General features: G+C 41.4%; 1 protein-coding gene across 3 annotated transcripts in view; it reads right to left on the bottom strand.

Moving 5' to 3' along the window:
• Nucleotides 1-555: 555 nt before the first annotated feature.
• usp53a (ubiquitin specific peptidase 53a) overlaps nt 556-12,217 on the bottom strand; it is a 35,208-nt gene continuing 23,546 nt past the window's right edge. For all 3 annotated transcript variants that reach the window (XM_034106244.1, XM_034106246.2, XM_034106245.1), the window contains exons 12-17: nt 11,926-12,063; nt 9,799-10,639; nt 8,668-8,735; nt 3,194-3,260; nt 2,238-2,923; nt 556-1,719 (exon numbers count right to left, since the gene is read on the bottom strand). In XM_034106244.1, the coding sequence (XP_033962135.1) occupies nt 1,643-1,719; nt 2,238-2,923; nt 3,194-3,260; nt 8,668-8,735; nt 9,799-10,639; nt 11,926-12,063 (1,877 nt within the window). In that variant the 3' untranslated portion in view covers nt 556-1,642. The remainder of the gene's footprint in view (nt 1,720-2,237; nt 2,924-3,193; nt 3,261-8,667; nt 8,736-9,798; nt 10,640-11,925; nt 12,064-12,217) is intronic.

Below are 12,217 nucleotides of genomic sequence, written 5' to 3'. Positions count from 1 at the left end.
AGGTACACGCTCCACCTGCGTTAATGGAAATACTTGTATTCACAGAAATGTGTCTCAGAGACTAACTGAGATACAGAGTGAAACTAATAAACATATTAAAATATATTTGCAGACAGGGCCTGACAATGAAGTAAAATAAGGATAAAGTGTGTTTTGCTACTACTTAATGCCAAAGGAAAGAATGAAAACAGTCCTTGTTCATAAAGGCTATCAGTGGTATATTTCAATACAATCATTTAATGTGGTTTGATTCATTGTAATTAAGAAAAAAAGCACAGGAGGATTATAATAACTGCATGAGAACATTTTGGGGATGTTCCATAGTCAGGGTTTAAAAATGGAAGCTGCATTACATAAAAGTAACAGCAGGTGGCAGCAAATCACTACATTTCTATATTTCCCAGTATGTGTAAATACAATGATGTGCATTTTTTTTTTTTAGTGAAGACAGCAAGGTTTATCATAAGAGACCAGGTTATCTCTTGATAAACATTAAAGATGATCAGCGTTGTATTCTTAACTTTGTGAAAAATATATCATTGGTCAACACAAAGATATGGTTAAATAAAATTGTTTATTTAACAATTATTAATCAATAAAAATAAAATAAAATGTTACAAAAAATCTTTACAAATCATGGCTCCACTTTAATCTTATCCTGACATAGAAAAATACAAAAGGCACTGTGCATTAGAGTCTGCTGCATATAGAAAACATTTTGAACAAAATATAGTCTACCACTCAGATTTACAACATGTTATTATTAATAACCCCCCTTCAAAAAACAAACACCTCATCCATCTCGAGATGAGAATGTCACATGTCAATGTCCGGCCAGCGCAGACTCGCTGCTAATAGGAGTATTTTTTAAGAAACATGACTGAAAAACAAACAACTGATTAGTCTAAAGACAAAGAAATAAAGCTTGTAACTGTACTGGAGTGTAAGAAGAAACATAAGATAAATACAGTTCAAAGACACAAAACACAATAAGGGATGTGTGGATGTGCATATGAGGAGAGTTACTGTACCACAAACTTTTCAACCAATAAGCAATCAGTTAACCCAGAAACTTCAAGTCCCTGAACACCACACAGGTATGAGATATGTTGGTTTATTAAACCTCCTCTGGTTGAATATTAAGGAAACTATGGATTCACATGTATTCTCGGGATCCATTTTTAGGTCGTGCCAAAACAGTGTTCTTCAGCATACACTGAATGTCAAACTGGGGCAGACAAACCAAAACACTGAAATGTGACTTGTTAAATAAACACATGAAAGATTCCTTAGAGTGAGGGGAAGTAGAACTGCAAGAAATAGTAAAATACATCTTGTGTGGTAAAGTGGCTTTTTTGTGACACATTCTCTACAAACCAAACCCTCCAATCATTATTTTCTGTACCTTTATGGTGCTATGTACTGTGCAAATTCACTTTTCATTTAAAGCTTTTAGTAGTTTTTAACAAAACAGCAACTTTTAAGGACATATGCCATTCTTTTACAATCTCTTTGGCATCCAGCTTCAAGTCCTGCTTTCTGTCGGGAGGAGTCACACTTTGGAGCAGTCATAGTGCAGAACATTTCCTCTGGGCTTCCAGTCTCTGAATCATACAAGTCCATTGATGATTCTCTTCTAAAATCATAAGTAGCCATGCTCGTCCAGTCCTTTAGGAGTGATGGGGTTCCACTTTGCAGTCTTCTTTGTGGTGGAATAGCCTGCAGGACAAAAAACAAACACTGAATTAATGCCAGAATCTACAAAAAGGGAGAAAAGCTACGCACTTTGTATAAATGGTAGTGGTAAAATTATATGTATTAATGTACTATATTCTTTCATTAAGCCCACACCAGGAAAGGCCATGACACTAACACTGTTTATTTCTTATTTATGCAAGTTAACATGTTTGCATCTTCCAGAAAATGGAAGTTAACACATTTTGTTTTTGTATTTTATTAGTTGCAAATAGTAATAAAAGTATATCTATGCTTAAGCTATTTGCTGATGCAAATACAAATAAAAATAATTTAACCGTGTAATCCCTTCCCCTACTTCTTTAGTTTTTTTGTGTGAGCATTGTCTTGGTAAATATATAATAAAATCCATATGAGAATAAAGGTTCAAAAGGATGACAAAAACAAAAGAAACGATATACCTGCTCCCTAAATATCATCATCAGCCATAAAGGTGGAGCATTAATAAACAGCATGAGTAACATGACTAATGCTCATGGTACCTGAGTCTCTGCTCCTGGAGCTCTCTGCAGGCTGAGGCTCGGGCAGGGGGAGTCTCCCCTGAGCGTCACTCTCCCCTGATGACGTGTGCTCCTCCACCTTCACGTGCACGGCAGTCTTCTTGTGGTATTTGGCTCGGTAGGTGTCCGTCATACAGCTGTCCACGGTGAAGTAGGTGGTGGGCAGAGCCATGTCGGTCACACTGGGGAAGTCCGTACCGTCATCGTGCCCGGGCTTCGGACTCGGGAACCTCTCCTCGCTCTCGCTGGCTGATAACTCGTTCCTGTCCTGATCTGATGACCCCGACTTGGAGCTAGCATCTGACGAGAGCCGGTACTCCGCAGGAGTCTCAATCCACCTCCGCAGGGTGGTGTGTGAGAGCGCAGACGAGCCGTTTCTAGGCTCTCGTATCGGCAGCTCTGGCGGGTGGGAGTAACCGCTGCCAAAGTTCTTGGGGGGTAAAGGTGGGGGGTAGTGGTGTGCGAAAGGTTCCGAGTGGGCGACAGTGTCTTCTTGTTCAGAGAAAGGTCCGGCGAGGTCGTCTGAGCTGTTCCACTCGGAGCTGCTCGTCTTGGCTAAGTACCGAGGCCCCGGGCTCACGGGACTGCTGTCCACGTTCTCCTCGTGCTCGCTGTCCACACCGTTGACCTTCTCGAAGATCCCTGGAGTGTATCTGAAGGCTCCTCTTCTGTTCCAGAGCAGAAACACAAACCACAATCAGAACCAGGTTTAGTTTCAAGTAGGCAAGTTACTTAAACACAATAGGTTGGAAGGACCCAGCATGGCATACTTTGAGACACTGACCAGTGAAAAAACGTTTTATTCTTGCACTTAATATATATATATTAAAACCCTCTCAATGTCTATTTTCAAAGAACTTCCATACCCCCTCAAAAAGACAAACTTTCAAGTATGTTAAGGAATAGTTAAAACCATGTTTTTACTATATTTTTCTCACCTTTGTATTGGTTGTTCAGAGAGGCTGTCTGTATCTTGTAGATCTGGAGATTGTCTTCCATTCTCACCTGGAGAAAAATAAATCCATGAGCATTTTATATGACAACATTTGTAAAGTCATGGTCATCACTAGCAGTGGATTTCTATTCGAACACAGCTACAGTATTTTCCCTGTGTCTCTGCAGCATGTTATCTAACCGAGGTCATGGTGAAAGGAAGCATCAAAGCAGCGAGCACCCTCGGGTCCCCAGTGTACCACTGACTGATACAGCTAAAGAATGGGGCCCTCAGAGGCAGAGTGGGGTCGTTTCGCGCCCCCGTTAGAAGCACTAATGAAACAGTAAGGACTCTGAATGAACTCCAGCAGGTTCACAAACTCATGGAAGCAAGGAGATCTCCCAATGTGGTGTCAATATGCGCTGCAATATTTGGAGATCATAGCACGTGTTTATAGACAGGTGTGGGCTGGTTTGGAGCTTAGCCACGTTAGCAGGGTGGGTGTGATTTACAAGAGACAGACAACAGCTGAGTAACAGGACGAGGAAGAGAGGAAGAGAGGGAGCACCCCGTGCTCTCTCAAAGCATTAGCGGCTAAACCCTTTGTGCTGGCATGCAATTACGCCGGGGTCAGACTGCAGACTCCAGATCCCCTACCCAACACTGTTGCATGTTTAAACCGCTAAGTCCATGTGGCAATTCACAATTTGATGACGCTGCAATGTTGGCAAGCAACGACAACAATATCTTCTCGCAAAACGGAGAAAAAAAGATGCAGTTTACAATGCTTTCTCTCTCTGAGATCCCCTCATCTTTACGGTCACTGTTGCCAGGAGAAAGCTTGAAGGCGAAAGCAGCTGGAAACAAAAAAAGGGCAACAAGGCTGTGTTGTTGTCGCTGTCCGTCCGCTGTGGTTAAAATCAAAAGAGTTTTTGGAAAACAGCTGCAGACCACCAGACTTATCCCACAGACAAGAGTGTTGATCTCCTGAGCTCACCATTGCATGTGTCTGTTTTCTTCTAAATAAAAACATTTGTATATACACAATTGAAATATTTTTTCAACAGTACAGTATTTAATTTTACATGCTGCTTTATCTTTGTCTATGTTACATGCATCTGGCATTTTAACTGCACCATTATATCACTTCAGCCTCCTTATTTCTTTGTGTTTTCTGCGTTGCCCGGCACTAGCTTTTGTGCATATAAAATTAAAAGCTTTATTTATAATCCCATTTGAATTTGATGTAAATTCTTCAGGTTCAGGGTCTGGCTAGTCTCCAGAAAACATTCACTTCGGTGGAGTTCTGGGATCACCGCTGTATCTGCAGAGCCAGAGAATCAGATGTAGCGAAGGTGTCCAGCTGTTTACATGGCCTACTGCACTGCATGGATTAAGCTGTAGCTGAGTGGCATTCAATGCACCATCCCAAACTGGTGTACAGTAACATTGCTCCTGTTAACTGGAAAGCATGAAGTCAAGTTGCTAAAAAGGATTAAAGAATATGATGCTGTCTAAGGCTGCGGCCACACGAGGACGAAAACGGCTAAACGCATAGGATTAACGCAAACGCAAACGCAAACAAGCTTCCGTCCACACGCAATAGTTATCCGGATAGTGTCTGTCCACACGAGACCGCTCCGTTTAGCTCCAACCGCTGGAGAAGCTGCAGTACATATGCAGGAGCCTGTACGTGGCGCTGTAACTTCCTCCACAAAAGCAGTGAAGAAGCATGGTTGTCATGGTTGCCCTTCTGTTTATTCTCCGCGGTGGGGCCGAGGGAACCGGGCAGAGTTTTTCGCCAGTCAACGTGTATTAAAGTTTAAATCTTCCGGACAAAATTATAAAAGTGCCGGTCAAAGGTCTTCTTTGTTATTTATTGAGCTTTAAAACAAATGAATAACGACAGTAACGCAAACGACCGAATTCGTCCTCGTGTGGCCGCAGCCTTACATGCATACATGTTTGTTTGTTTTTGCAGCAAAGTGAAATAGGCACCTTTCTGCAGTCTGCTATTTTCCACTAAAAGGACATTTAACTAAGGGAGTGATCCAACATGCCATCTGCCCGAGTGTGAAACTCCCAGAGAAAATAGAAACATGTCCTCAATACAAATGAAGACATGCAAAACTGTTCTGACAGCCCTTTGAAGTTTTGTTGATGTAGGATGTTTGTTGACAATAAACTCAAAACTAATTTCACGTTTCTGGGGCTGATTTGAAGTTCTGCTGTCTGGGGTTCTTCAAATTCCTGAACATCAGTTGGACTCGCATGCATATTTGCAGTTCAGCTTTTCATTAGACCCAAACTATGTGGGGAGGGGAAATAAAAATGGTATCTGTCCGTGGCCTAACTCCAAAAAGTCATCGCATGTAATTATTACAAATAATTTAGCATAGCCTTTGTTTATGGGCCAAGAGGAAGATTAAGACACAATGAAAATACGAACTCATTCTATGGCATTTACACATTACTGCTGAGGAGCATTACATCCTCAACACATTAACTAATAGACACAGTCACTCCAGACAATGTGAATTTAAATACCAGAGTAACACTTGGGTCACCAGGAGAATAATACAAAAAAAAGGATAAGATGCACTGGGGAAAAATTATAAATAAATAAAATAAGTTATTACAAAAATACCAGTTGAAAATACTTAATTCTTCATATGAAAAGAAACGCATCTCACAGGAGGACCATTAAATATGTTGTAAACCTCAAAACTTTTCACCATCTCTAAATATATTAATTTGGTTTCTAATTCTCATGGTTCTCCCAGTCCATCATTTTTTTTTTTTTTTTTACAAGTTCCTTACATTTGAATTTATGAAGTTATCATCTTTAGTCCAATTTCCTGTAATTTGTAAAGAAGTGGGAATTTTTCTTTTGGATCATTGAGGGAAATCTGAAAATATTTGACAGCTCTCTTACTGTGTTTTTTTCCCAGAAGCTAATTCTACCAGTATCTTGAAGTTACTTGTTTGTACCTACTGTGAATTTAGGGATTCCTAAAATATATAATTGTATTTTACCACGTGTATTATTTCCAATGTTTTGAGTTAGGTAATTCAAGCACGATTGTATAAGGTTTCTCATGTATATTTTCCATAATAGCTTCTCAATTAAGTTTCTATGTCTCAAAAAGTTCTTAAGGACCCAATCAGGACAAGTTCAGAAAATGAGTTACTGTCAACATACAGTACTGTATCGCAGGTTGAAGCGTTCCCATGACTTGACAGCAGCGACCTTTCACGCTGTTTTAGACAAAATGCTACACTGTGTGAATTTCGGTATAAAGCAACGGGGTGAGATTTAGCCACGACACAAACAGGTTGTGATTAAGGTGAAAAGCAGGCCCCCAAACATGGACATTAGGTCAAAATGAGCGAGCCTGCTGTGGTCCAAATGTCAAGTCCCCACTCCCCGCCTACATGTGTCTGAGCTTCAGGAATGATTTGGGACTTCAATAGACTGCAGCTCAGGCCAGACTGCAGCTGAACTCAGGCCAAAGAGCCTCAGCACACATTAACTGCAGCTTGTCAATACAGTTTGCAGACAGCAGGGTGAAAATATCCCAAACTGATGTTAAACTGAGAAGAACTCATAGATCAGAGATTGTTAGCCAAGTTAACAATTCAAACATTAGTCAAGTTAATCCAAACTAACTCAAGATACAGCTGTAGATACTTTTAAAATACATAAATAAGTCATGTTACGAATAAGAACAGGTAAGTGATTAAGTGGTGGTTTAGTGTATGGTGGCTGTCATGTCCCCTTAAAGGCACTAGGGGGCAAACAAACAGCATGAGTAAATTAAAAGCTTTAGTCAACTAATCAATTAGGCAGAATAACAGAACAATGATGTATATCAGAAAATGCTGTTTTCAGTCTATTCCATATAAAAGGTGTGATGCTTTTCTCAGTTGTATATCATATAAAAGTAAATATGTTTGGGTTTTGAATAAAACAAAGTATTGAACAACATATTTGTGAAAATGGGATGCACATTTTTAACTATGTTGGTACATATTTAGACCAAGCCATTGCTCTAGAAAATTATCTGCAATACATTTATATTCTAAATATTAGTTATTTGCAGGCCTGCACAAATGTCACATTGTCTACATACACATTTGTACAGAATGTAGGTTTGAGCATTTCATTAGAAACATACATTTAACTAGATGAATGTGAATAAAAAGATATTGCAGCAGTGTGGATTCTTTTACACAAATAACTTTGCATGTGCTCACAGCATTTAACTGTCAATTTCTGCTTGTTTTCCCAACTCACTGCACTTGTGTAAAAGCCATTTTCAACTGTGTATAAAACTGAAGGCAGACCCAACTGTAGCTCCTGCTTATGCAGCACTGCAGAACTCTTTGGGACCTTGAAATAACTGCAGTGCTACTAAATGGCATTTCATTGCCTCATGTTTGAATACCACCTTCTGACAGGCCCAGTCGTGGCATTTTCTGCCCGGCCGGGCACAGCTGGGCGACCCCTGCAAACTCACTCATCTCCCCCTCTACCCAGGATTAACTCCGTGTTCTCCTGCTGAGGGAATTAGTGAGGCATTCTTCAAGATATTTGTTCGTTTTCCTTCCTTTTCTCTATGATATCTCAAGCACGATGAGCTGGATGCAAAATGTGAAGTGTGCCGAGGCGACAGACCGCCTTGCGCTATTCAAGTAATTTAATCTCCCTCCATCCTGTCTGTAAGATAAAAATTATCTTTTTTGCAACTGCACAACATGACTCATTTTAGGCTTGTCATGCTTTATTTTTTACAGGCTTTTTTCTTTAACAGTAGTGGTTTCCAAACTCATAGAAGAGCAGTTATTCATTCTGATAAAGAAGCTTTTTTTTATTCACTGCAGTTAACAATTAACATGTTTTCCCTCCCTTGTATTTACATTACGTCTGTGGGAACAAAGGTCCAGGTTTTTATCTCCATGCCTAACTTTTAAATGGGTTTGCTTAGCAATAAAGGAGACTGCCACATTTAATTGAAAAAGGCGATTCTTTCCAGTTTTTCTACCCGGCTTGATACTTCTGTTAAGCTCATGTACGTTTCTCTGTGTGCTGCATGACATAAACTTTACTCAGGATAAAAAAGGTCAAGGCGAGGAAGCAGAACACACGTATTTCCATACAGTACCCCTTCAATCAGGCGTTGACCTTACAGTACTGATGGCACAATAAATCACGGAAATTGCTCAGTGCCATCTTAATGTTTCAGTTCCTTACGCAGAGGGGAACTTTTCTTTAATGTCAGGGCCTCTGTGAAACATTGACACTTTCATCTGTGGCTTATTCCCACAGAGTAACAAAGAATATGTATTTGTTCCTTAGCGACACATATCCAATGCCTAAATATAAACACATCTCAACCACCTGCTGATGAGCCGAAGTGGCTGAAATGAAGTTATGTGCAGAAGTATGAAATTATTCAAAGTGTAAGAGTTACTTACCAGTGGAAAATGAAGAGTGCAATATGTCAGCTATCAATTCATCACTTCTTCTCTGAGGGAAGTGATCCCTAAAAAACAAAATAAATTAAATTATTCATGCCCAGTGGACTGAAGATATTCCAGAGTTTGATCTTTCACCAACCATTTAAAAAGGACTAAGTTAAATGCATGCAGCAAAAAAGGAGGACTAAACCTCCATGACCTCAGCCTGAATATCTGTTTTAAGTGCTATACTTTCTATCTACTGTTAAGTGCATAAAGATGTATGAAAACGTCATGCCATATTATACACAATAAAGTAACAAATGTATACAAGTTTTAGGCTTTAATCCAAGTCTCTGACCATATGTAACCATATGTTGATACAAAGATTATCAAAGCAGCACTTTAGAGTCAAGAGATAGGTTTGAATAATTCACCAGGAGTAAAGGGAGCGAGTTTTTCTGCAGGACTTTTCTGCTATTCTGGATCAAACAATCACTACAAAGCCAAGGAGTGACAGCGCGGCATAATAAGGCCGGCACATCTGCCCTGTGTGCATTTATGTTAAATGGGCCTTGCTATTCTTAGAAGAGTTTGTTTGTATTGTTTAATCATTTAAAAATGGCAGCACTTTTGAGACGCACTTCCTTAAATGAGTCTGGCATGGGATCACGAAGCTGCAGCAACAATTGTGTAATAGTCATCTCTGTGTCATTCTTTGCAGAGTGTACTCAGCTGAGCTCAGACTACATTAGTACAAAGTGCTCTGGAGGCGAAACACAATCTGTATTATCATGTAAAAAATGTAATTATTCACCACTGATTGTTGTTGTAAAATGTGTTTTATTTTCCATCTGATGTGCCATTAAGTAAGGCAATTGTTTTCTAGATGAATTCAACATTGAATCACTTATTTGGGAAGTCCAAAACCAAAACATATGAACCGTTTGGTCTATAATCGAAAGATATTTACTGCTGATATGACATACTGATGAAGAGGGCTATTCTTAACTTTACTTACCGTTAAAGATACATTTATAATCCAAATATTTCTCCAGTTCTACCTCTTTGTTTACTTTCCATTCTTGTCAAAAGTGCTGCATTTCTTGAATAAACTGTGCTGAACAGAAAAGGTTTATGAATATGTACCTGGTCAGGTGTAGTTCAGGGATGGGCCTCAGGTCTTTCGAGGACAGGGTCTCCACCACAGGGGAGTCCAGGTTAGCGGAGCCGTTGCTGAGTCTGTCGCTGCTCTCGTATCCAGACTCGGTCCTCTGCATCTTCCAGTTGTCACTCCGCACCTTCAGAGCTCCCGAGCCCTTCGACCTGTCGCTGTAGCCCCCCCGCCCCTCTGAGTCCAGCGAGCTGCGGCTGCCCCCCGTCTCGTGCCTCTGCTCGTCCTCGTAGATGGTCATCAGGCTCTTGGGTTTGCGTTCCTCTCGGCCTCCCCACGTAAAGTCTCTGTCTCGCTCTCTCTCTCGCTCCCTCTCTCGCTCCCTCTCCCTCTCTTGGTCTCGCTCCCTCTCTCGCTCTAGGTCTCGCTCTCGGGTAGGGGACTGACTGCTGGGTCTCCTGCGGGGGCTGTGCTGCCTCCTCTCCTGATTTACTGCATTACCCCCTCTCAAAACACTGTCAACATTCAGCGCCTCTCTCATGGGCTTCCAGGGCCGGCTGGGCCTGCTCCGGTTTGTCCCGGCGCTTCCGGGACGTTCCCTGGATTCCTGGCTGCTGTCCGAGTCGTATCCGTTGGAGACCGGTTCCACCCTCCGACTGTGGTGACTGCTGGTGAAACTGGGAACACTGGGCAGCACCTGGACCCTGGAGGTAGAGCGGACGGGCTCCTGTGAGGGGCGTACTCCAAGGTGGGGGGTGCGTTCAGTACGAGTGGGACCCTTCCCCTGGCTGCTGTACAGACGGGTGTCCACGTGCTGCCTGAAGCCGTTCTCAGGGGGGGACACGGAGCGGGAGTACGTCCTGTCCAGAGCTGGGTCTGGTTTGAAAAAACAGAAGATTGATAAGAGCCTGAACAATACATTAATAGATACTATATAACAATACATGTTTTACATTAATGACTCAACAATATGTCGTTTTTTCTTACCATGCCTGAATATGATCATAACGTATTCAAAAACGAATTATAATGATAGCCCCTATGGGAATTATAATACACTGTAATCCTTGTAATAAAAAAGTGTCATTGAGTGACAAGCAATTATGAAGTATTATGATTGACCTTATGTGGCGTACTACAATTATTATTGTTATCAAACATTATTTATATTTGTGAATGCTTTCAACTTTCATTTTAAAGTTGTATAAGTGTGTTTATTATGCAATAAAGTCATTGAAAGTGTCAGTGTTGGCATCGGCAGTGTAATCGTATCGTCATATTTGTCCTGCTGAAACTGATAACAAAAGACAGCGTAATGAATAACACTTTCACTGACACCTCAACACAGTGCTAAAGCCTGGTGCATGCTGGGAGAAAAGTGTTTGTGTGGGGGGGAATGACGACGACAACAGGGTTCCTGACATTAATGCCTGCAGATGACAGAGAGGTGTGAATTACAGCCGACAGGAGTCCATTCTCCTCTCTGGTGTCTACAATGCCAGCTCGCTCGCTCGCACGCGCTCGCACGTGCACGTGCACGCGCACGCACGTTCTTGAGTGTGTTTTTTCAGACCACTTCTTAGCAAAATGCTAGCCTGTGAACGAGTCCCCGCTGCCGTATATTTATTCTACTTACATTAACTATAGTGTCACATCCAGCATCGCCATTCATCACGCCAACGACACTAGCCTCTTTTAGCAGACTGCATTCAATCATAAAAGGGACTTGAGCTCGCTGCTAACACAGGCTGCTGCTGTTGACATGCTGGATTTGGGAGCGTGTGACAATTGTGCTCCATAATCCCTTCACTGATACTTCATTGAAAGCAGTAATGTACTAAAAGAGTATTCAAAGGGTACACCAATCAGCCTGCCCATTACAATGTATGGGGTAGAAGGGAGATACAAAGTGTGGCAGTTAGTTTAGTTAAACTAACACTAATGAATGCAGTGTTTATATGTTTGTAAATGTCCATGTAGAGTAAAGAGAGGACCAATGGCTGTGAATATGATAGAGGGATGAATGCAGGCTCCAACAGACGTCACCACTTAATCCCCTTTCTGACACATTGCTCCCGAACCGACGGTTACATAAGGGCTGGGGAAGTGCAGGCTAACCATGATGTGTATGTTTATGCACTGTATTGCATGTGCACACTGACCTCTGTAGCGTGACTCCGGCTTCCGCTGGCCGCTCCTCTCAGCCTCTCTTCTGGACGGATGCATCTCCGCTGCTCTCTGGGCAACTTCTCGAGAAATCTCTTTGATGCGACCTTTAGGATCGTTTGTGCCAATTTTGACTGTAAAAGAAAAGAAAAGGAAAGTTGTCAGGAATCACTGCGCTCTTATGGAGGAACAGACACCCTGACTCTGCTGAATTAGGAAGGGATTTTCACAACTGCAGACTCCATTATATCTATGTATATCTCATACAGTGTACATATAGATATTTAT

This window comes from Pseudochaenichthys georgianus, chromosome 18 (genome assembly GCF_902827115.2).
Source record: "Pseudochaenichthys georgianus chromosome 18, fPseGeo1.2, whole genome shotgun sequence".
In the NCBI taxonomy this organism is placed as follows: domain Eukaryota; kingdom Metazoa; phylum Chordata; class Actinopteri; order Perciformes; family Channichthyidae; genus Pseudochaenichthys; species Pseudochaenichthys georgianus.
This window is presented reverse-complemented; position numbering and strand designations above follow the sequence as displayed.